Here is a 24507-nt window from a genome sequence, read left to right as displayed (position 1 = left end):
TCATGCAAACAATAAGCGGAAGACTCAAATACAAAACTATGACAAAATCTTTCTAGGATATAGGTTACCTGAAATGGGCGACCAGAGCCCAAAGGCAAAAAGGACATGGGAAATTTACAACATACTAGGTGAACATGAGGCAAAGTTGCTACAACTTGAAGCAGAGGGCAAGTTACCAAAAGCGACACCAAAGAAGAAGAGAAGAGTAGAACAAAGTGAAAGTAGTGAAGAAGTAACTTCATCTAGTGAAAGTAGTGGCAATGAAGGAAAAAAAGAGTTAAAGATTCAGTTAAAAACTCAGTCAGGAAGAAAGTAAAGCTTGGTCCGAGTGGGTTCTATTATGACATATAAATCCAACCATTCTATATTTTTACCCATATGAAATGTACGCCGCTCAGAATATAACGCCAACAGTATTGGATGCCATGAACGGAAATGTTTCCGAATGGTATAACGAATGCGACAATGCCATTAGAAGGTCAGAAATAGTTCCTGGAACTTACGAATATACAACTGCTGTTTCTTATGGAAACGTAGGTGAGTTTGGAGAAGGTTCTTCAACAACAGTAGATATTGCTTGCGACAGGTTTCACATTATTTCTATTGACAACTCATTCTTATACGTGGAACAAGACATTGAAATAAAACCTTCTGCTGACTGAGAGTAAGAAAGGTTGCAATGGTATTTTCTATGTCGGATACCAATATGCTCCAGAAGTTTTTATGGGATATAAGATATATTCTAACTCTGACTTAGTTCAAACAGTAACATGGGCAAACTATGAATGGTTCGCTTTAAGAAACTCAGTACAACCACAAGCTAGAGAACAAACAGACCAGTATGCAACTATTGAGAAAATAAGAAGACTTGACCCTAACGTTCCAGGAGTTTATGTTAACCTTTCTGGTTCAGATGGAACTGCTGCCACTAAAGTAAAACTGAAACTTAGAGTTCCTTTGTCATCTTTCCTCATCTTCAGGTTTTTAAGATACTTGCCAAACTGGGCAGGAAAAATTTCTATCGAACTTACTCCAAGCAAAAATAACTTAGTCATTGCACCAACACAAGACCCATTCACTCTTACAGATACAGCTGGTGGAGCTGCCAGCATACCATTTGGAAAATGGTGCAAAGAGAAAGTTGACTTAGACTTTGGTTTCTCAAACCTCAACACTGAAGTAAACTACTACTTCTCAGGAACAGCAGACAACAATACTGCTTGGGTTCCTATTAAGTTTACATGCGAACAGTTTGAATGCAAGAGAATAGAAAGCAGACTTGCAGTCTATATGTTGGACCCAGATATTTCAAATGCTTTAGCTGCCAAATATATTGCAGTTCCACTTATGTTCCCTATACACCAAATATCTGTCAAAGACTTTGCAGGTGAAGTTGGAAACCAAAATCCAGGAGCCGCAGGTGCAAGAACAGATATTGCTTTAACAACTGCAATGAAACATGCAGATACTATGTTTGTACTGTTCAGACGAACTATAAATGACTATTCTTGTTTCTACAACCCTGGTATTAAATATCATATAAACATAGATGGCAAATATTATCAAAGAGAAGAATATTCTACAGTTGAGGATATGAGGTCATACAACTTGACATTAGATGCTATGAACTTTAACAACAACTTCACAACAACTATTAACCCTGAGATGCAAACTTCTATTATGCCATATGTAAGACTATATAACCATTTAGGAGTTCCAACAACCCAGTATACAAACGGAGATAAGTCAAACTTTTGGCTTGGCATTCCATTTGCTGACTCAGAAGACTTTATGGGTGGTATTTCAACTGTTGGTACAGTACAAATACAATATACTGGTGACAGAGACGATCCAGATGAATTGAGAGCAAAGAAGTTTACAAAACCAATAGCACTTTTCACGGAAGATGCTCTTTTGAAGATTCGTTCGATGAAACCTGCTGGGGCTCCTCAGATTGGCATAACGACAGCTTCCATCGAGCAGATTTTGGCAGCAGGTCAGTAAGTTGTTCTTGAACTGACTTTTGGGTCCAACATATTTAGCTGCCAAATATATTGTTTTCTCCGTCAAATATTGACAGTACGCCAGTTTTGACATAATATTGTAAGATAAACTTACCTTTAGAAATATCTGTAAGTTTTGAAGTTATATTTTTGTCTGCTTCAAGAACTTTCACCATTTCAGTTATACCAACTTTCTTTGCTTTATGAAAATATTTTGGTTCAGCAAATATTGCTATTCTATAACATTTACCATTGTTTGTATAAAGAACTATTCTGTCAATGAACTTGTATTGTTTGTGAGTATTAACCTTGTTTTGCTTCAATTCGAAGAGATACTCAAATGCGTCCATATTTTTATTCGAAGTAAAATATCATTTCCGAAAAATAGAAGCGTGAGTGTTTCAAAAGGTTTAATGGCAGTGGCAGATGTGAAGTTAAATTCACCGACACAAACCAACAGTCAAAGTGTCATTGTCAATGTCAAAGACAGAGATGTTGAAGTGGGGAAACCATACGAAGACGAAGATGGTATAACAATTGTTCCTGTAAAAGAACCAACATATCCTGAAGTTAACAGAGACTTAAGTTCTGTTGCAGACATTCGAAATGCAAGCACAGCAATCCGCCGCCCAGGAAATTGAAATTTTCCTCACTCCATATGAGGAAATGAGGGCTCTGGTTAATGAATGGGTACAGAGTTGGAGCCATCAGAGAAACCCCAATACAATTCGGAAATTGAACAAACAAATCCGAATTGAATTATCCAGGCTTCAAGACTACCATAAGAAAGCCCAGGAAGCCAAAACAACAGCCGAGGCGCTGAAATACGAAAGCAAAGCAGAGAAAAAACAAATTCTCATTGAAGTCCTCGAAAACAAATTGGACGAAATTGCCCCAGAAATGGACGAAATTGCCAAAAAAGCTTCCGAAGCCCAGAAAAACCAAAACATCACCCAGATGGAAGCAGTTCTCCAAGAATGGTTGAAACTCAACCGCAAATTGACTAACTAATTCGAAAAAAAATTCGAATAAAAATTTCATTTTACTATTCTTATATACGAAAAAAGGAGATTTGACAGAATGTCAAATCTCCTCAAAAAGTGACAGTTTTCATGGCAAACAATTGCGAGCAATTTTTAGCCATTTTGGCTGAGAACTAGGGTCTGCGAGGTACATAGATAGAATCAGTACCTCGCAGACTCTAGTTCTCTATATGGCGCCGAGAAATTTTGGTGAAATGCGACGACATTTCACCAAAATTTTCTCGACGCCATAGGATGAATTGGAGGGTGTGAGATACTATTACATATAATAGTACTCACACCCTCCAAAACCTCGAAAATCTCAAAATTTCCTGCAATTATCATCAACTTTGCATAGCACAATCGGCCAAAAATTCATTCAATTGTCCTTCTTCTCAATATTTCTTAACTCTTTCGATTTCTTTCAAAATATCTTTCAATAATCTTTCAATGATAAATATTATACAAAAACGATTAGTATGAAACTTTTTTGCATTTTAAAAATATTTTATATTTCTGTTTTTATTTCAATTTTTATATTTTTATTTTCCTTTTTTTAGATGAAACTTATTTGTTTACCAATATTCCTTATTTTATAAAATTTTTCAATTGAATACTACAATAATTTTATCTCTCCTTTATTAAATTTTCGATTTTTATGTTAATTCTAATTCTTTGCACTATTTCTTGTCTAAATCTTCTAAAATTTTTATTTTAATTTAATTTGACACATAATCATCCTTTTAATTTTCGATTCAAATCCTTATCCTCTTCATTATTTTTCAATAATTTTTTTATCGTAATTTGTAAAATTCGTTCTTTTATAGCTGTTTAAATAATCCAAAACCATGATATTTATTATTGTTAATTATTCCTAATCATGTTTTTTCCATTAATTTTAATTTTTTATTTTCTGAACCATTTAAATTAATTTTGTTAAGAATATTTTTTCAATATAGACTTCTGAAATAATTAAATTATTCTCAAATTCTCACAAATTATTTCATTTCAAATTTGTTTAAAATGAATTTGTACACCTTAGTTGATTCAGCTTGGCTTGAAACAGCTCTAGCACAGATTCAAAGGCGCACACCGTTAGCCATTGTTCTCACAAATGTTCCATTAGTCAACAACACTATTCGTTCATCAATTAACAAGATAACATTTTACAAAGCTCTCTTATGTAATAGACTAATTACTATTGAAGAGTACTTACATCATACATACAAACTTCAAGAGTTTACTACTTTCTACATTAAATATAATAATCGACTCTACGAGTGTTCATCCATTTTGAAACACAGAGATGACACTCTCCTTACCGATTATTTGATATTACAAAGTTCAACCGACTCTCGTATACAGGAAGAACCCTCATCAGCCAGCACTCCTCTACAACGCCAGCTTTCATCAGCCAGCACTACCAACTCTGTTCCACAGCAACAGCTCTCAACAGCCAACGCTCCTCTACAAAGCCCACTTTCTGCCAACACCCCGCCACAACGCCAGCTCTCTGCCAACTCTCTTCCACAGCAACAACTCTCTGCCAACACCCAGACACAACGCCAGCTCTCTGCCAACACCCCTCTTCAGCGCCAGCTATCTGCCAACACTCTTCCACAGCAACAACTCTCTGCCAACACTCCTCTTCAACGCCAGCTCTCTGCCAACACCTCGGCACAGCAACAGCTCTCTGCCAATACTCAGCCTCAGCCTCACCCATCTGTGTCTATTCCCCTTAAGCGCGGGAGACCCAAAGTTAATGTACCAAAAGATCTTAAGGTAACCATTAGAAACCTAATTGAGCAGCATGGCCATCTTGGAATAATCTCCGCCTATAACCAAATAAATAAAGATATCGAATATGCCAAATCTCATTTTGAGGCATTTTTGGACATAAAGATGGGTATTGTTCCACAGCCAACGCCTACCCAAGCATGGTTCTCCGCTATTGAACATTTTAAGCCCCTGAATCAAATTTCTTCCACAATTCCTTCCGGACTTATGATTGAAGAGTCTCCATTATCATTTCCATCTGAGCTGAGGAACATTAAATATCTTACAAACCCTCTTCCACATCCCCCCTCAAGACATATGGTAGAAAGAGCTTTTAGAGAGCTAGGCTTGGCACGTCCAAGGGGACCCTATCGGCCAAAAGGAAAGACAAGATACTTAGCTGCCTCTCCTAACCAAATATGGCACGTTGATATCCACTTTCTTGGCAAAAAGAGAAGTCAGATTCTTTATGCTGTGATTGATGACTGCACAAGGCTCATCATAGAATGGCAGCATCTTTCGTCAAAACATGCTAGCCAAACAGTGAAAGTAATTAAGAGAGCAATAGCCCGTTATGGACCACCACATACAATTTGGTCCGATAATGGCGGCGAGAATAAAGGCGAGTTCCTAAAGGCTATGAGGGTTCGGGGGATCAATAATGTATATATTGTCCCCCATTGCCCATACCAAAATGGGAAAATCGAGCGCTTGTGGCCTAACATAGAGAGCAGAGAGTTGTCATGGGCAAAGATTCAACAATGGGTTGAGTACTATAATGCTAAACCTCATCTAGCATTACCAACTCATTATGTGAATGGAAAACAAATTCACTATAGCCCATCTGAAATGGGGAAGAAACTTCCAATTTGGAAGAGGGGAATGCCGGCAAAATGGATTGTGGATGGAGTCTCTCAAGATTTTCTTCCAAGTTCACTTATGGCCAATGAGATGCCAGAGCTCCAAGGAATCGAAGAAGATGAATGGGAAAAAGAAGGCGAGGAAGTTGAAGAAGAAGAAAATAAGGCGAATCCGGTTGAAATAGAAGAAGATAGTAATGAAGAAGAAGAATACGAAGTAAATTATGAAGAAGAATATCAAGAAGATTATGAAGACCCTTATGAAGAAGATTATGATGATTCATTTTAATATTACGAATAAAATGTCACTTTTCTATTTTTGACACGTAAAGTTATCACTTTTCTGTCAAACTGTTTTTATCGTTTTCGTATATAACACTATTTTTTTGAAAATTTTTTTTGATGTGTTTCATCGTCGCTGCACAGGTCTCCATATAGGGGACTTACGGGTACATTTTGATGTGTTACATCGTCGCTACACGGGTCTCCATATGGGGAACTTACGGGTACATTTTGATGTGTTACATCGTCGCTACACGGGTCTCCATATGGGGAACTTACGGGTGTTTTATCGTCGTGGTCGAGAAAAAGTGTCATTTTTTTTAATGCAAGCAGAGCAATCCGCCGCACCATTGTCTCCTCCCACGACCCTTGTTCCACAAGCACCAGAACCAGAACAAGATGCAAGTGAAAGTTCATCAGGGGATGAAGCAATTCCAATGAGTGCAGGCAGCAATTTGTCCTCGAATTCGAATTCGAATTCAATTATAAAACAAACTGCACGCAAAAGAGGTCCAAGAGACACTCCCTTCCTCAAAGCACTTCGAGAAGAAAATGTTCATCTAAGACACGAGAAGCAAAGAATTTTGAAGAAATTCGAAGCTGTTAATGAGGAATTGAAGAACTTTAAGGAGGTAATAATAATAAAAAGTAATGAAATAGACAGGCTCCGAGAAGAACTCGGACAAAGAAAGTTGCAATTCGACAAAGTTCTACTCATTTATTTAAACATTTATTATTTCATTTATTATTTCATTTATTATTTCATTTATTTAAACATTTATTATAAAAAAGAATTGAAATTGAAATTGAATTGTTTAGTCATTTAAAAGACTTCATAGCGTTGGAATGTTTCGCTTTCATTTGCTTCTTTGTTTTCTTTAACTTCTTCTTCCTCTTCCTCTTCTTCGTCGTCAAGGTTAATTGGGTCACCAACGAAACCAGCAAGGAAAATTTTTACACGTGTGCCTTTTGGTTTTTGAACGGAAAACTTAACTTCTTGTGTGAAAACATACTCACAGTCTTGTTTGAACTAGACGGAGTAGTGAGTAAATTGGCACAATTTATTTGGTGTTTTTCCCAAAACGTAGGCGTGTATGACAACTTTTTCACCAAATGGAACACGTTCTGGTTCAACCATTGCAATTGTTGTGAGAATGTGAGTGAAATCAGTGTAATAAGCGCTTGGGTATATTTTGAAACTCTTTGAAACTTTTCCTTCAGGAATGTCAAAATAAACACGGAAGGAGTTTTGTTTTCCATATGGTTCTGCTTCTTCTAACCAATTGTACGAAATTGCGTAAGGTTTGAATATCCTGAGCTTCGAGTACATTTGAGACTGGCTTGCTTTAGGAAAGCATTGTATAAACTCGTCAATGACTTGAAGACCAATGACTGTAGCAGTGTATGGCAAAATTGTTATGAAAAAGTCAGCGAGTATAGTTGGGTTCTTGACCTTGTTTTCAAACTTCTCAACTGCTTTTATAATAGCGTCGTAAAACTCACTGTAGTCTCTTTTGTCGTCATTTGACAAATTTTCAGTGTAATTTGTCATGAACTTAATGAGTCTCTTTTTTGCATGTTTGCGACGTGTACTGTCCCATGTGGCAGGGTCTGTATTTTGCTCAACTTCAAAGTCTTCTGAATCCGAGCAATCTGAAACTGTCTTCACTGTAGCGGTAGTTGGTGGTGGTGCTGGAACTACAACTGGTGCTTGTGCTTGTGGTTGAGGTTGAGGTTCTGAAGTTTTTAATTCAATTCGGTCTGCAAGATGTTTCATTGGTTGTCTTCCTCTTCTCTTCTTCACAGTGTTTAAAGGTGGTGGAGGTGGGGGAGGTGCTGGTCTAGAAGCCATTCGACCAATTCTTGGCTTTGGAGTCATCATAAGAAAATGACACTTTTTTAGTTTTGAATGAATTGCTTTGAAAAAGTATTTTTTAAGAGAATTTAAATGGTCTATTCAAAACCACCTTTACCTTTCTTCGGAAATAAAAGCAGATGTAAAGATATTATTTTAAAGGAATTAAAAAAGCTTCCTGAAGGTTTAATTTTCGTAGACTTATTCGGAGGGTCATTTTATATTTCGCATTTATGTCATTCTATATTTCCTGAGAGTGTTATTATATGTAATGACTATGACAATTATATGGAGAGATTAAAACATATACCAGACACAAATAAAATATTATTAGAATTAAAAGAAAAAATAAATATTAAAAAATCTGACAAAATACCATTAGATAAAAAAGAAATTGTAAGAGATGTTTTAAAGAATTCGAAATATATTGACTGGGATACTATAAGTGCTAGGCTATTATATTCTGGAGCTATTAGAGTACATGACATTGAAACATTAATGTCAAAAGTTTTGTATTTAAATTATACAAATAGATTTAATGAAGACATTTCAAAATATTGTTGTGCATGAAAATTCGGTTCACTTCACTTCTGACAAAAGTGACAAGTTTACATGGCAAAAATAGTTTACATGGCAAAAATATATAGGGTATTTTTTTTAAAAGTAGTTATCTTTATATATATAAATAAAACTTTTGATATATTTGAGTAAATGATTTAATAATTTATTTATTTATTTTTTTTAAATCAATCATATAAATATATATATATATAATAGTGAAATAGAACAAGAGATAATTATTGATGATTAAATTGTAGACGAGGATAAAAGTTTAGATAAATTAATAAAATTAGTGTGGAATCAGACAAATTTCGGGTTGTTTGGGAAGGAATTGTTGGCTATGATGTACTGATTCATGATCAGTACATCATAGCCAACAATTCCTTATACAAAGTTCAAAAACTTGGGTGCAATCAGTTCTGATTGCACCCAAGTTTTTGAACTTTCTCGAGGGAATGAAAGGGTGAGAGATATATAGTCTATCTATATATCTCTCACCCTCTAATTCCCTCTCTGACAGCGGGAAACTTTGTCTGAATGTTAAACTATTCAGACAAAGTTTCCCGCTGTTTGCGAAGGAATTGTTGGCTATGATGTACTGATCATGATCAGTACATCATAGCCAACAATTCCTTATACAAAGTTCAATCACATTTATACAACCCAAATCTATACCAATCATACTCTTATTCATACATCATATTTTAAAAACTTTTTTGCAATATGATGTTATTGCAACAAATTTTTTTCTTTTCTACTTCCAATTAGCAGCTTAAAAACATTAGACACAATCACTGGCTCATATGCTCCTATTCTGAATCTAACACTATGCAAATTTATACAATTTCTCCACAAATCTTACATTCATTTTAATTTCAACTGTAATGCATGAAAATTCGGTTCAATTCATTTTTGACACTTTACATATCGGATGTATTATCTAAGAATTATATTATAAAATAATAATTTTGTGTTTTATAAGTTTATTTGTATAAATTGATTCAAAAAAAATGGAAAGACAAGAAGTGGATCTGCCAAATGAAAATCAGATTTATATTACGGCATATCTTGAATATTCTATTGGCAAAAAGACAGCAGACCAAGTTGCAAAAGATTTGCACATAGGTAGAAAAAAATTATTATTAAAATGGCAAGAACTTGGTTTAAATCCAAAAAAGCTCGGAAGACCAGAAACTCCTCTTAGAACAGATTTGTTACCAACCATTCACGAAATAAAAGCTAAGTACAATCTAGGTTATAAAAAAGTTTGAGTATATAAGAATTTCCGAAAAAGTGACACCCCAAAAGTGACACTTTCAATAGGGGGTAACACTTAAAAAGTGACAATTTAAAATTCACAATAAATAAAAATAATAAATTTTTTAGTCTATTAAATTATTCTTTTCTTTGAAATCCTCCAAAAATTCTTCGAAATGTTCTAAAATATAATCTGGAGAATTATAACAAAATTCATTAATTTCTAACATATACGTATCTAACAATTCATTTGGAATTTCAAACGATCTTAAATATGTAATTGAATTTTGTATCTTCTCATTTATTTGAGAAAGTTTTTCTTCAGCATTTTCCAATAAAAATCTTAATGGATTCAAATTGGCTTCTTGATTCTGAACAAAATTTAATACTTGGTATAAACGTGATTGAACTTCTCTTTTCAATTTTGTTTTATAATCTGTCAATCGAGGCTCGCGAATTCTAATTGAAGGAATAAAACCTGTTTGAAGTAAATCGTTTTTAATACGATAAAGTAATTGGGTGCAACTTCTTCTAAAAGATTTTTGACAAAAACATCAATTCTTTGATTTTTAACGCAGCCAAAATCGTGATATTTTATCTTTTTAAATAAAGATTCAGAAACGTTATTCACAACGGTTAATTCATTTGGTCTGGCAGCGGCTATCCACATCATAGCCAACAATTCCTTATACAAAATTCAAAAACTTGGGTGCAATCAGTTCTGAACTTTCTTGAGGGAATTAAAGGGTGAGAGATTTATAGTCTATCTATATATCTCCCACCCTCTAATTCCCTCCCTGACAGCGGGAAATTTTGTCTGAATGTTTAAACTATTCAGACAAAGTTTCCCACTGTTTGCGAAGGAATTGTTGGCTATGATGTACTGATTCATGATCAGTACATCATAGCCAACAATTCCTTATATAAAGTTCAAAAACTTGGGTGCAATCAGAACTGATTGCACCCAAGTTTTTGAACTTTCTTGAGGGAATAGAAGAGTAAGCGGTATATATTATGAATATATACCTCTTACCCTTCCATTCCCTCTCTGACAGCGGAAAACTTTGTCTGAATGTTAAACTATTCAGACAAAGTTTCCCGCTGTCAGCAAAAGAATTGTTCCATCTGGTGCATAGAGTGTGAATCTATGCACCAAATGGAGCAAGTCCCTCGCGAAATTGCCAAAACTTGCGTCGCATTTCAAAGATTGCGACCCAAATTTTGGCGATTTCTAGTAGAGATGGAGTATTTTGAGTTACTGACCTATATGCAGTGGCTCAAAGGGCTCCATCTCTACTTTGAAGCAAGGAAACTTTCCTCGAAATTTTGATAATTTGAAGAAAGTTTTCAAGCAATTAACAAAGGATTACTCGCTATGAGGTAAAAATTCTAGATTTTCACCTCATAGCGAGAGCTTCCCTTTCATTGCTTGAAAACTTTCCCCAGCTTCAAAATTGGGGAAAGGGCTGTAAAGTCGACTCCGATACCAGCAGGTACCAGAGTATTTAAAAGAGAAGCCCTCGTACGAGTTTCTATGAAGACCTTCTCATTCAAGAAGATCTTAATAGAAAATCGTACGAGGGCATTGGAAACTCGCGTCTGGTACATGTTAGTACCAGAGTGTTTGAGATTTGAAGACTCTGGTACTAACATGTACCAGAATTTATGATGAATTTAAGATGGACCATTATAAAATGGTAGCGGTTTGTTTCAAAAAAAATTAGATGAGATTTGCATAGATATAGATTATATGATTTATACATATGAAAAATAATATATAAAAAAAAAAAAAAAAAAAAAAAAAAAAAAAAAAGGTAGTGGGGCTTCCAGGCACTTCGTGCCTTCTAGCCCTGAAGATGTTTAGTATAAATGAAGTTTTTATTCGGAAAATTGTTAGTCTTCTGGGTCGAAAACATTATATAATGTGTCGCTTTTCACAAATTATATATGTTTTCATGTTTTGTCACTTTTCTGTCACTTTTCGGGTAAAAACATTTTTATTATTATATATAAATGAATTTTACAAAACCACCGTTACCATTCTTTGGAAATAAGAGTAGATGTAAAGATATTATATTGAGAGAACTTAAGAAACTACCGAATGGTCTAACATTTGTAGATTTGTTCGGTGGAAGTTTCTATATATCCCATTTGTGCCATATAATATTTCCAGACTCAAAGATTATATGCAATGACTTCGACAACTATATGGACCGTCTCAAACATATACCAGACACAAACAATATATTGAAAGAGTTAAAAGAAAAGATACCTATAGGTAAGATGGAACGTATACCATTAGATAACAAAAATATTGTGAGAGAGGTTTTGAAAAAAGCAGAATATATAGACTGGGATAGTATATCTGCTAGACTATTATATAGTGGTTCTATAAGAGTTCATGACATTGAAACACTTATGTCAAAAGTTTTATATCTTAACTATACAAATGTTTTCAAAGAGGACATAGAAAAATATATTGAGGGTATAGAGTTTGTGAGATGTCATTGGACAGATTTGTATGAAAAATATAAAGACAAGGAAAATGTTTTCTTTATAGTGGACCCGCCGTTCTATAACACATGGGATTTTCAATACCAAGTAGACTGGACTTTGAGAGACTCTTTAGAAACTTTAGACGTTTTACATAACTGTCCATGCTTTTACTTTACATCCGATAAAAGTGGTTTGGAAACCGTTATGAGATGGTTAGAGGACATACATGACTATGAGTTTAGATATGACAAGATAGAATATGAGAGAGGTCCTATAAACCGGAGAAAGTGTCATAACAAAGAAATTTTATTGGTAAGTAAATGTGGTTTGAAATAGGACTACTTGTTTTAGGTTTTTTCCATTGTGTCATTTATTTATTTGACGTGGCAGAAAAGTACAGAGAATATGAAGATGAACCAATGCCTGCAAATGTTCAGCATATGTACTCGTAAGAGATATTTTTATCTAATATTAAATGGACGCACAGAACTTAGCAAATGCACAGCAACCTGGACAACCAAACCCAGAGAATATTCCAAATGAAGTTAGAATACAAACTGCAATGGCAAACTATGGTCAAGTGCCAACAGATGTACAAATGCAAACTGCCATGTCAAATGACGCTGCGTTAGGTTTGCCACCATGGTATGCAAATATGAGATGGAAAGAGTTTTATACAAACCCTGAAGTGGGATATAAACAACTCTATGCAGATGACGCGAACACAGGAGTTGACCCAGAATATGTTTTCTACCAGAGGAGAAACAGAATGTATGAGCTCCAGTTAAAGAATGCTATGGAACTCAACAGGAAACGTAAGAGACTAGGCGGACATTAGATTTTTACATATAGTAAAATGGGTTTCTTTGGAAGAATAGGAAACTTCTTTCGAAATGTTGGAAGAGGTATATGGAATGGAATAAAATCTGTCGGAAGAGGAATTTGGAACGGTGTCAAAAATATTGGTAAAAGAGTAGGTCAGTTCGTTGGTATTATACCTAAAGACCCTGAACCAGAAGAACAAGCTCCTGTTATACAACAACCTGAACCTGCACCACAGTCTAGTTGGCAACCAAATCCAACACCTCAACCGTATTAAAAAATTATATTTTTACCGTTCGATAGTAGTTGTATATGAAACTAAGTTCTAAGTAAAACGCATGGTATAATGGAATTATTCTTTTTCTTCCATCTGTAGTAAACCATACTTGAAAGTCTGAAATACTTCCACTTGGTGGTTCGTATAACTTTGTAGGTTTTTCGTAAAAGTCATTTGCCAAGCATAAGAAAGAGTTTTGGGCGCCAGAAAATGAAGCATGAACAATAATAGCATCTTGGTCGAAAACATTTTCATATGTTCCATTAGGGTTTTCGACTTCATAAAAGTCTGGGTGTACTGGATATGCTGCAGGCTGATTTAACATCCTCAAAAATCTATACCATGCCAAGTTGTTATATTTTGTAGAAATATAAACGTTTTCTCCAAGGTCTTCTATTCTATTGATTTTAACAGTTGCATTTTTCCTGTCATAAATAATATCGAGATGGTACTCTCCCTCGTCAATGTTATACTGTTTTGCATATTCGAGATAGATATCGTTTATTTTTTCTTGAAAAGCTTGAAGAGTTGTTTCTAAGTTTGCAAACAAACTAACTTGTAAAAGTTTTCCCTGTTCAAATTTCTCATACGTACGTTTTTCTTTGTTATAGTATCGAACTTCAAAACCGACTGTAAATGGGAAACCATGTATGGCTTCTGAAATGAACTTCATTCTACGAAAGCCAATAGCTTTTGTGACAGATGGGTCTCTTAACCATCTTAACGGGTAGTCAAAACGATAGCCTTCATGCTTTACGGTCTCTGTCTCAAACTTTTGACCGACATTCGTAAAAAGTTCATCTAATGGTTTAGTTGTAGCAACTCTTGAATTTTCTTTTTCTATTGAAAGCATATTTTATCTAGAATAAAAATGTCGAAAGAAACAGCGTCTATGAGAGAAATACAACACAACCGACAACTCATTTTGCAAGCTCTAAATAAGAACACAACAAACTTTTCAAACTATTCTAAGATATCTGAGTCATTGAAAGAAGGAAACTTAAAACTGACGATAAACCCAATGACAGACGAGTTTCTGTTTCAAGACAGTAAGAACCATACTGTTTGTATAAATCCAACAAAAGGAACTTTAAACGAGAAACCTATATCTGAACTTCTTTTGAAAGCAGATGTTGGCAACAAAGCTGACAAAGAGTATGTCATTGAAAAAGTTCAAGAAGAACATGACAGAGCAGATGCAACATATGCAACGAAAGAACATACTCATCCTGAACTAGCAGACAAAACATATGTTGACAATAAAATGTCAAGTGAAGTGACAAGAGCTGACAAAGAATATTCTAAAAAGACTCATATACATACCATTGCAAATATTACAAACTTACAAGAAACCTTAAACAGTAAAAGTGCCGTTGGACATACACATACCATTGCAAATATTACAAACTTACAAGAAACCTTAAACAGGAAAAGTGCCGTTGGACATACACATACATCTTCTGAAATAACAGACTTAAACGTTAGCCTTGAAAATAAAGCAGATAAAACATATGTCAATGAAATATACCAAAGTTTAGTTGGAACAAAAAATATTGAAACTATGGTTGGTGACCTTTCTGTCAATGAAGAAAACAAATATTTTAGATGGCAGTTTGTACAGTCCTTAGAAAATGGTACACGGTGTAAACTCATTCCGAAAAATAACAATGAAATGTATGTAAGCTATAAAAAGAATGATGGTACACAAGTTAAAGTTCCATTAGACAACAACTGCTACTTAAACTTCTATGGAGACGAACAAAAGAAATATTTAAGAGTTTATGAAATGACAGATATGACATTGCCTGACCCAGCTCCAGCACCATATTATTATGACTATGGAGATGACGTCAGAACACCACATGTAGATGAACAAAAGCTAACATTATATTTAGATTTTTATAGATATAAAAGATATAATGCAATAGAAAAAACGAGAATAGTATACTATTATGAAGATGACAGAAATAAATATTATAGTCAAGACTTTACCTACCCTGAAAACATAAGATTATATTATAAAAAATATTCTGACACAAACCAGAAGAAACCTGAAATAGTTGCACTATATTTTAAGTTCAAAAGAGACAATCCTATAATGTCTCATATGTTTGATTTAATGAACCCAGTAGGTTCTATTTATACATCTATGGAAGCAAGAGGTCCTCAAGTAATGTTTGGTGTTGGTGCATGGGAACAAATAGTCGACAGGTTTTTGTATTGTGCAAACTCTTCAAAGGAAACAGGTGGAAGTAAAACGATTTCAGGTGAAAATTTACCTGCACACAGTCACTACATAGATTTAAGTACATCTCAAGCAGGTTGGCATAGGCATAGATATTGGGATTGGTCAGGAATGACAAAAGGTAAAGGATATGATGTTAAAGACGACGTTAAGTTTGCTATAAATTGTTACTGGAGTGACACTCAGGGAGAAGGAAACCATACACATTTCGTTTCAGGATATACGCAAACAACGGGACAAAGTAAAGACTACATGCCACCTTACATGACAGTTTACGCATGGTATAGAATTGCTTAGTCGTCATTTTCAACTTCTTTAGCATATTCGTCAGGAGTTGTCTTATATTTGTTAGGAACTGTCTTTGAAAGTATACCACCTTGAACTTTGACAAGTTTGAAACGAGGTCTGACAATAGTTTTATCTTCTGCTTGCAGTGTGTACATTTTGCCATGTTTGCCTAAAACTTCATAATATTCTCTTGTATACTTTCTTCTATTTTTACGAACACGAATGTGAGTACCTGTCGGGTACTTGTTGTTGTCATAGTCAATAGTATTTTCATATGGGTCGCGTTTGGGTATTTCTATTTTTACTTTGTCACCTTTCTGAAGTTTGAAGCCTGGCATTCTTTCTTGTTTGTCTCTTTTGACTAAATTGTTAAATATATAGTCTTTCTCTAAGTCAGGGTTGTTTTTCATTTCTTCGGGGGAGTGGTTTCCCAAACCTTTTTGTTTACGGCTATTGTAAATATTTAAAACTTGTCTCATCTTTGCCATGGAGAAATGTCTGTACTTGTCGTCATATGACATTTCATTTGCTTCACCACCTTGTGGTTGGTTTAAGTCTCTTAACATTTTTATACAACCGTCAATGACACCAAGAGCAGAATGGTTTTGGTCGACAATGAAATATTGGTTTACATTTTTTGAACGCAGATAGTTCTTTACATCATCTGATTTGAAAGAACTTTCGTAGTCAGATGTCAGTTTTGTTGGATGGTATTTGTCAACGAATATTGTCAAAGCAGTTTTCACATCTAAAATATTTTTGGACCATAATGGTATGGCTTCACAGTATCTTGTGTTTTGACCAACAAATATTAGCCAGTATGGAGGTCCATCTTCTCTATACCTCGGAATGTTTTCCAAGATATCCATAAACCAAGCATTTGGTGTTGAACTAAAGATTTTTATCATGAGTGCTTTCTTTGTCGCTTTAGAAACATAGGGGTCCTTGTTTGGATTCGTCATTTTTAACCATAAGAAATGGGTTTATTTGGCGCATTAGCAGGAGTTGCATCCAGATTTTTGCCCGCAGTGGGAACAATAGCTAGAGGTGCATTTGGAATTGGAAGGAAGATTTTGAGTACATTAGGTATACTTAAAGAGAAAGCACAACCTATTATACAAACTGTACAGAAAGGTTGGGATGTAGCACGAGATGCAGCAAATCTTATTCCAAATCCTGAAACAAGAGGAAAAGTTCAAGGATGGATGGACAATGTAGGAAGACAAGCAGGAAACTATTATAACAAAGCAAATGACTACTATAACCAAGCAGGACACTATATGGACCAAGGTGAAAGATTCTTTAACAGAGGATATAACCATGCACAACAATGGGTAAACAATAACCAACCTCAACCGCCTCAAACGTGGGGAATGTAAAATTTTTTACTGAGATGAAATGAACAATACAGCATTGAGACAAATGGGTTCAAGATGGATTTGTCGACTTCCAGCAGTTACACAACGTGTTTGTCAAGTTCTTCCTATACCTCAGGAAGTTTTAGACCGACTTAAAAAACCTAAACAACCAGTTGAAAACAAACCAAACTAAAATTTTTTACTGAGATGAAATGACCGAAGAAGTTGAAACGGTAGATTTGACACCACAAACAAAAAGTTCAGAACCATTGTCAAAACCTGTCAAAGAACTTACAGATGAAGAGAAAAATTCAATAATAGAAAGTGCCAGGTCTGGAAATACAAACCCTAACTACAAAGTCACTTTTCATAGAAATGGAACGGCAAGTATCTCAAAAAAGAAACAGACTCTCACAAATAAAATATTGAAGTCTGAAGGAGCTTTCGAGACAACAGATGGAAAAGTTTACTTCACTGACCAACAGTTCATTATAGAACATCTCATTGACTTAGAGTCGAAATATTCTAAACTTTACAACAAACACAAAAAGTTGAAAGGAAAACAAAAACAAATGGCATATGATATTTATGAAGATGTTGACGACACAACTGTTCCTGCAAGTGAAGTAAAGTCAGAGAAACCGAAAAGTGACGAAAAACCGATAGAAGAAGAGAAACCAAAAACGGAAGATAAACCAAAACCAAAGTTTAGTTTCCAAACTAAACCAAGTCAACCTTCATTAGCTGGTATGGGTTGGCGTCAAAGACTTATGATAGCAGGTGGCTATGTTAAGTAAAGAAAAAACATTTTTTATTTTTATTTGAAATGTACGCTGAGTCTGTCGCAAAAGACCGTTGGGAAGACATAGATGAAGAAGTCTTAACAAAAACATTGACGATGAAGTTCATGAGAAATTAGATGATGAAAGTTCATGAGAAATTAGATGAAGAAGTCTCAACAAAAACATAGACAAGAAAGTTCATGAGAAATTAGATGAGAAATATGAAATGGCATACCATTTAAAATAAAAACATTTTTTCAAAAAAACATTTTTTTATTTTATTTGAAATGTACGCTGAGTCTGTCGGAAAAGACCGTTGGGAAACTTGTTTGTTAGATGAGAAATATGAAATTCACTGTTGTGAGTCATTTGAAGTCAGAAACAAAAAGACAAAAAGAGTTTTAAGCGAATGGGAGCAAAATGACGGATATGCTAGGATGAGGATTGGTGGAAAACACTATTTTAAACATGTTGTCATTGCAACTCATTTTATACCGAATCCTAACAATCTACCCTTTGTAGACCATATAAACCATATAAGAAATGACAATAGACTTGAAAATTTACGCTGGGTCACTTGTTCTGAAAACAGTAAGAACATAGGCAAATTTCGAGATATTGTATTCGAATTTGTCGACGAACTAGAAGATGAAGCAATTGAAATTACAGACTATGGTAAGCATACGTTTGAGTTTTACTACTATAGCGAAGAACAAGACTCTTTCTACCTTTATACCGGCGTAAACTATAGAAAATTACAAGTATGTTTTACTAAGGCAGGCTATGCTTATGTAAACACTAGAGATACAGTTGGAAAACACGTTCATATATTTCTCAACAAATTCAAGAAGCTATATGGCATACCATTTTAAAACATTTTTTAAAACAGTATATTTTTACATATATTAAATGTTTCAGGTTGAAAAACAAAGAACAAAAGTAGTAGATACAAAACCGTTAGACTATATCTTTACAAACGCCGGTAGGACTATATCAGATGAAGAAATTTCATCCCGTACTTACAGGTTTGACTATCCAATTCGTTGGCTTCAAAGTCCTTCAGATGCAAAGGCAATAGGATTTAGAAGAGTTTTGTTTTCAAATAGAACTAACGCTTTTATGTTTGCAGTATATTTTCATGGTCAGTATAGAGGTTCTGATGGTCTAATAGACAAATTTGATGAAATGAGAATCTTTACAATTCGTTCAGACGAAAACCTTGAGAAGACTCTAAATGACTTTCAAACTCAAATAAACAAATACTACTGGGAATTTCAAGAAAAATACGATTCTTTACTAAATGGAACATACTATCTGAAACTAGAATATGACAAGATGAACTCCACAGTTTCATTTCAAAGGATTGAAAATAACCCTCCAAGAGATACACAGTTTTTATTTTGGGAAGTAGACAAACGTTCTTGGGCACAATTTCTTCGGTTACTAAACCAGAACGAACCATTACCACCTGACGGTCCGTTTAAATTTATACGCCCACCAACAGATTTGACAGTTTATAGAAACGTGTTTGACCCTCAAAATGTCATGTGTCATGCAAGTTTCAGTTCAAGCAACAATAGTTTTCTTTGTATTGGTAAGGACTTTTATGACTTTGCTTCTAAATTCTACGAACCACCTAGTAACAGTTTCTCTGACTTTCAAGTTTGGTTTACAACAAACGGTGTGCAACATATTATTCCATTGTACTATGACTTTTATCTCGAATTGTCTTTCATATATAACTACGGAAAAGTGCTGAAAAAGTATTGAAAATAATGTTTAGGTGAAGAGGTGACATCTCACCCGTTTTCTCACCTCTTTTCTCACCTCATGAATTTTCATGAAAACAATTTATTTTAAAACAATATATTTTTTTTATTTTATTTGAAATGTACGCTGAGTTTGTTGGAGAAGACCGTTGGGAAACTTGTTTGTTAGATGAGAAATATGAAATTCACTGTTGTGAGTCATTTGAAGTCAGAAACAAAAAGACAAAAAGAGTTTTAAGCGAATGGGAGCAAAATGACGGATATGCTGATATGAAGATGGGTGGAAAACACTATCTTAAACATGTTGTCATTGCAACTCATTTTATACTGAATCCTAACAATTTACCTTTTGTAGACCATATAAACCATATAAGAAACGACAATAGACTTGAAAACTTACGTTGGGTCACTTATTCTGAAAACAATAAGAACAAAGGTAAATTTAGAGATATTGTATTCGAATTTGTCGACGAACTAGAAGATGAAACAATTGAAATTACAGACTATGGCAAGCATACGTTTGAGTTTTACTACTATAGCGAAGAACAAGACTCTTTCTACTTTTATACCGGCGTAAACTATAGGAAATTACAAGTATATTTTACTAAGGCGGGCTATGCTTATGTAAACACTATAGATACAGATGGAAAATACGTTCGAATACTTCTTAACAAATTCAAGAAGCTATATGGCATACCATTTTAAAACAATATATTTTTACATATATTAAATGCTTCAGGTTGAAAGAATACGGTGGAGCCAAAAGTGGCTCGACCTCAAAACAAACATTTTATGAGCTTACAAAGGGTGTTATGAATGAATTCAGCAACATACATCCTGACCTCGTTCATTTTGTTGCTAAATTCAGTAAAAATATATTTTAGGTGAAGAGGTGACATCTCACCCGTTTTCTCACCTGTTTTCTCACCTCATGAATTTTCATGATTTCATCGTAAATGTTTTGTCGAAACTTCTTCATCGTAAATGTTTTGTCGAAACTTCATCGTATATGTTTTGTCAAGACTTCTTCGTAAATGTTTTGTCACCTCTTGAATTTTCATGAATTTCTTCGTAAATGTTTTGTCGAAACTTCTTCATCGTAAATGTTTTGTCAAGACTTCATCGTAATGAGCGTAAATGACCCAAAAATATAATTTAGGTGAAGAGGTGACATCTCACCTGTTTTCTCACCTCTTTTCTCACCTCATGAATTTTCCCGAAATAAAAAATAAAACTAACTTTATTTTTATTTATTTTTTTATTTTGTATAAAAGACATGATTTCAACAATCGGCACAACAACAGTTCAAACAACTACAGCACCAAACTCGTTAGTCATGAATCCAACATCTATGTTGGTAGAGATGAAAAACTTCATTCCTTCTTCATATACTTTCGAAACAAAAATCCAGAAGATAAAGCAGGAATTGTTAACAAGTAATTTAGACTGTAGTGCGAAAGATGAAACAAATGAACAGTATCTTTATGACATGCAGGATATTATTGACCATTTGCCTAAATTGCCTGAAATCCAACAGCAAAAACTCACTATTCCCGAATTTGACGAAATTGAAGTGAAACCAACTGACTCAGTAGAAATAAAGAAGTTCATACGAAAGGTAAACTATGAGTTTCTAGGATTTCATTGCAACCATAAGGTTATGGACAAAGATTGCGACATGGTATATAAAAATGTTTCTGACCTTTACAAAACCCGGGAGTTTAAGACCTACGACAACTTTGTTTCGTTAGTTGCAAAATGTGTATGGGAAATAAGAGATAAAGATAGAAGAGGTAAGGTATGGAATGAACAGATAAAACCAACTGCTTCAGATTTAAAGAAAACCATTGACGCTTTAGTTGTTTTAGCTGGTAAGGTTTCAGAATATAACGCAAAAATGAACCCGCAATGTTCTAAATGTAAAGCAGCAATGAGGAGATATAACTACTCCGTCAAAGAGATAGAAAGAATGAGAAACGACTATGCAGATTTAAAGAAAGAAGCAGAAAAGCCAGCAGAAAATAAAATGGACATGTTAGAATTTCTGAACAAAAACTATCCAACTGCAGAAGATTTCCTTCTATCTGACGTCAAGAAGAAGTATAAAGAAACTTTCGGTATCGTTAAAACATTCGATGTACTAAAAGAAGAAATAGAAGCTACAAAACTGTTTAGGATTTCAAATATACATCGTACAATTCATGTAAAACGCTTATAAAATAACAGGTGAGAAAAGAGGTGAGAAAACGGGTGACATCTCACCTCTTCACCTAAACATTATTTTTATTGAATTCAGCAACAAAATTCTGAGTAAAATAATTTTTAGGGCATGTGTCAAACCGTTGAGTTTTCACAAAATTTAAAAAATAACGTTTACCATGTAAAACGTTTATAAAATAACTAGGGTGAGAAAACAGGTGAAAAAACGGGTGACATCTCACCTCTTCACCTAAACATTATTTTTGGTCATTTACACTCATTTACGAAGAAGTCATGACAAAGCATTTACGATGAAATCTTGACAAAGCATTTACGAAGAAGTCTTGACAAAACATTTACGAAGAAGTCATGACAAAGCATTTACGAAGAAGTCATGACAAAGCATTTACGATGAAATCTTGACAAAGCATTTACGAAGAAGTCTTGACAAAACATTTACGAAGAAGTCATGACAAAGCATTTACGAAGAAGTTATGACAAAGCATTTACGAAGAAGTTATGACAAATTCATGAGGTGAGAAAACAGGTGAAAAAACGGGTGACATCTCACCTCTTCACCTAAACATTATTTTTGGTCATTTACACTCATTTACGAAGAAGTCATGACAAAGCATTTACGATGAAATCTTGACAAAGCATTTACGAAGAAGTCTTGACAAAACATTTACGAAGAAGTCATGACAAAGCATTTACGAAGAAGTTATGACAAATTCATGAGGTGAGAAAACAGGTGAAAAAACGGGTGACATCTCACCTCTTCACCTAAACATTATTTTTGCTGAATTCCGTATGAAATTTCATGAATTTCATTAGTTAGAAAAAATAAAGTTAGTTTTTTATAAAATATTTTTTTTATTTTGTATGTAAGAACAGAAATGTTAAACATTGAGTTTGAAACAGTTAAAAAGATAGACAATAACACTAAATTGGTTAGAATTGGTGATTTAAACGTAAGATACTCAAAGAAATACAACAAATATTCTTTGTCAGACATTATATCTCCATCTGGAAAGAAAACATGGCATTGGGTTGGAATTGCTTCAACTCAGAAAATTTTGACAAGAAATCCTGAGCTTATGATATCGGTAAGATTCTATGGAACTACAGCATATCTTATAGACAAAAGTCTTATACCAATAGTTTTGTTATGGTTAGACCCAGTTGTTGGATATAACTTCATAACATATGGTTCGTTCGACTCAGAACGTTGCAGTGAAGGCTTACTTTACATCGTTCAGAAACCGAAGGACTTCAATACAAAGAGATATAAGATAGGAAGAACATATAATATAACTCAAAGATATGACAGTACAGTCAATAGAGTCAAGGTTGTGTTTGTTAATGATATGAGAGCTGCAGAAACAGAACTACTTGAAAAGTTTGAGAAAATGTATGGTGCTCCCACGAAAGGTAAAGAAACGTTTGAAGTAGATGAGATAGGTAAAGCTATAAAATTATTTGACGAAGTTGCTGAAAAATACATGTAAAGCGTTTATTTTTACGCTTGACTTCAGATGGCTCAGGTAGTTCCTAACTAGCTCATTTATCTCTATAAGGTAGATTGCCTCATCTGCTGGTCTATGTCGGTCATTGTTTCAAGACAAGTCTTTTACTTTTTCAAGACAAGTCTTTTACTTTTTCAAGACAAGTCTTTTACTTTTTCAAGACAAGTCTTTTACTTTTTCAAGACAAGTCTTTGACTTTTTCAAGAAATTTTTTGGTGTCAAGTTCTCAAATTTGAGAACAGTGGTCTTGATATCAGACGATACCCGTACTTTTTCAAGACAAGTCTTTTACTTTTTCAAGACAAGTCTTTTACTTTTTCAAGACAAGTCTTTTACTTTTTCAAGACAAGTCTTTTACTTTTTCAAGACAAGTCTTTTACTTTTTCAAGACAAGTCTTTGACTTTTTCAAGAAATTTTTTGGTGTCAAGTTCTCAAATTTGAGAACAGTGGTCTTGATTTCAGACGATACCCGTACTTTTTCAAGACAAGTCTTTTACTTTTTCAAGACAAGTCTTTTACTTTTTCAAGACAAGTCTTTTACTTTTTCAAGACAAGTCTTTTACTTTTTCAAGACAAGTCTTTTACTTTTTCAAGACAAGTCTTTTACTTTTTCAAGACAATGTCCGACGTCAGTCAGTAAATTTTATCGTCCAACCTTACAAATGTAAACTTATATAGTTCTATTTTCTTCACTAGGGTCTAACACCAAAGTAGCCTTACAAATGTAAACTTATATCGTTCTATTTTCTTCACTAGGGTCTAACACCAAAGTAACCTATGTACATGAAATTTCACTGCATAAAAGGAAAAAACCTGCGCGAATCGGGATTTGAACCGAGGTCTTCGACGCCTGTAGCGAGGTAGCCCATACCACTGAGCTATGAGCCGCTTGCATATTTTTAAGTAAAATATAGTATATTTGTCATATAGTGAAGGATGACCAAACTTAAAAAAAATAACGCTAATTTTTAAAAAAATATTTTTTTTATTTTGTATGTAAGAACAGATATGACAACAACAGAGAACACAACAACTGCTATCGTTCATGAAGCTATAAATGAAGAATATGAGTGGGTTCAGTTTAACAAACAGTTACGTCTCATTCGTTCGGTCAAAGACGACATGTAC

At 34.2% G+C, this 24507-nt stretch overlaps 14 protein-coding genes and 1 pseudogene across 15 annotated transcripts, besides 8 other annotated features; 12 read left to right on the top strand and 3 right to left on the bottom strand.

Moving 5' to 3' along the window:
- Positions 1-1962: part of a mobile genetic element that runs on past the window's edge.
- On the top strand, positions 74-351 carry TVAGG3_0215050 (annotated as a pseudogene). The gene has a single exon. A coding segment is annotated over exon 1 (278 nt).
- Positions 1963-2609: 647 nt separating the features above from the next.
- On the top strand, positions 2610-3014 carry TVAGG3_0215030 (uncharacterized protein; the record flags this gene model as incomplete). The annotated part of the gene is made up of 1 exon (XM_001294802.2): positions 2610-3014. One exon carries the CDS (start codon positions 2610-2612, stop codon positions 3012-3014), a length of 405 nt encoding a protein of 134 aa, XP_001294803.2.
- Positions 3015-4927: 1913 nt separating this feature from the next.
- Positions 4928-5950: a mobile genetic element.
- Positions 5951-5973: 23 nt separating this feature from the next.
- Positions 5974-6039: a mobile genetic element.
- Positions 6040-6266: 227 nt separating this feature from the next.
- TVAGG3_0215000 (uncharacterized protein) lies at positions 6267-6770 on the top strand (the record flags this gene model as incomplete). The annotated part of the gene is made up of 1 exon (XM_001296228.1): positions 6267-6770. The coding sequence occupies one exon, from the start codon at positions 6267-6269 to the stop codon at positions 6768-6770; it is 504 nt and encodes a 167-aa protein (XP_001296229.1).
- Positions 6771-6973: 203 nt separating this feature from the next.
- On the bottom strand, positions 6974-7822 carry TVAGG3_0214990 (attachment subunit-related family; the record flags this gene model as incomplete). The annotated part of the gene is made up of 1 exon (XM_051226776.1): positions 6974-7822. The coding sequence occupies one exon, from the start codon at positions 7820-7822 to the stop codon at positions 6974-6976; it is 849 nt and encodes a 282-aa protein (XP_051111762.1).
- Positions 7823-8659: 837 nt separating this feature from the next.
- Positions 8660-9007: a mobile genetic element.
- Positions 9008-9628: 621 nt separating this feature from the next.
- Positions 9629-9658: a terminal%2Cinverted (terminal inverted repeat of TvMULE3 transposon ID:TVAGG3_0214970).
- Positions 9629-11400: a mobile genetic element.
- Positions 11400-24507: part of a mobile genetic element that runs on past the window's edge.
- Positions 11401-11500: a terminal%2Cinverted (terminal inverted repeat of Maverick-3 transposon ID:TVAGG3_0214750).
- On the top strand, positions 12588-12950 carry TVAGG3_0214960 (uncharacterized protein; the record flags this gene model as incomplete). The annotated part of the gene is made up of 1 exon (XM_051226775.1): positions 12588-12950. One exon carries the CDS (start codon positions 12588-12590, stop codon positions 12948-12950), a length of 363 nt encoding a protein of 120 aa, XP_051111761.1.
- Positions 12969-13211, top strand: TVAGG3_0214950 (serine threonine-protein phosphatase family; the record flags this gene model as incomplete). The annotated part of the gene is made up of 1 exon (XM_051226774.1): positions 12969-13211. One exon carries the CDS (start codon positions 12969-12971, stop codon positions 13209-13211), a length of 243 nt encoding a protein of 80 aa, XP_051111760.1.
- On the bottom strand, positions 13216-14064 carry TVAGG3_0214940 (uncharacterized protein; the record flags this gene model as incomplete). The annotated part of the gene is made up of 1 exon (XM_051226773.1): positions 13216-14064. One exon carries the CDS (start codon positions 14062-14064, stop codon positions 13216-13218), a length of 849 nt encoding a protein of 282 aa, XP_051111759.1.
- TVAGG3_0214930 (phage tail repeat-like family) lies at positions 14476-15631 on the top strand (the record flags this gene model as incomplete). The annotated part of the gene is made up of 1 exon (XM_051226772.1): positions 14476-15631. A coding segment is annotated over one exon (1156 nt), but the record flags the coding sequence as incomplete, so codon positions are not given.
- TVAGG3_0214920 (uncharacterized protein) lies at positions 15881-16706 on the bottom strand (the record flags this gene model as incomplete). Its single annotated transcript, XM_051226771.1, has 1 exon — positions 15881-16706. A coding segment is annotated over one exon (826 nt), but the record flags the coding sequence as incomplete, so codon positions are not given.
- Positions 17143-17295, top strand: TVAGG3_0214910 (uncharacterized protein; the record flags this gene model as incomplete). The annotated part of the gene is made up of 1 exon (XM_051226770.1): positions 17143-17295. The coding sequence occupies one exon, from the start codon at positions 17143-17145 to the stop codon at positions 17293-17295; it is 153 nt and encodes a 50-aa protein (XP_051111756.1).
- On the top strand, positions 17315-17899 carry TVAGG3_0214900 (phage tail repeat-like family; the record flags this gene model as incomplete). The annotated part of the gene is made up of 1 exon (XM_051226769.1): positions 17315-17899. The coding sequence occupies one exon, from the start codon at positions 17315-17317 to the stop codon at positions 17897-17899; it is 585 nt and encodes a 194-aa protein (XP_051111755.1).
- Positions 18172-18756, top strand: TVAGG3_0214890 (His-Me finger endonucleases family; the record flags this gene model as incomplete). Its single annotated transcript, XM_051226768.1, has 1 exon — positions 18172-18756. The coding sequence occupies one exon, from the start codon at positions 18172-18174 to the stop codon at positions 18754-18756; it is 585 nt and encodes a 194-aa protein (XP_051111754.1).
- Positions 19774-20358, top strand: TVAGG3_0214880 (His-Me finger endonucleases family; the record flags this gene model as incomplete). Its single annotated transcript, XM_051226767.1, has 1 exon — positions 19774-20358. One exon carries the CDS (start codon positions 19774-19776, stop codon positions 20356-20358), a length of 585 nt encoding a protein of 194 aa, XP_051111753.1.
- Positions 21551-21871, top strand: TVAGG3_0214870 (organellar and viral DNA polymerase type B; the record flags this gene model as incomplete). The annotated part of the gene is made up of 1 exon (XM_051226766.1): positions 21551-21871. One exon carries the CDS (start codon positions 21551-21553, stop codon positions 21869-21871), a length of 321 nt encoding a protein of 106 aa, XP_051111752.1.
- TVAGG3_0214860 (organellar and viral DNA polymerase type B) lies at positions 22950-23360 on the top strand (the record flags this gene model as incomplete). Its single annotated transcript, XM_051226765.1, has 1 exon — positions 22950-23360. One exon carries the CDS (start codon positions 22950-22952, stop codon positions 23358-23360), a length of 411 nt encoding a protein of 136 aa, XP_051111751.1.

This window comes from Trichomonas vaginalis, chromosome IV (genome assembly GCF_026262505.1).
Source record: "Trichomonas vaginalis G3 chromosome IV, whole genome shotgun sequence".
Lineage (NCBI taxonomy): Eukaryota > Parabasalia > Trichomonadida > Trichomonadidae > Trichomonas > Trichomonas vaginalis.
This window is presented reverse-complemented; position numbering and strand designations above follow the sequence as displayed.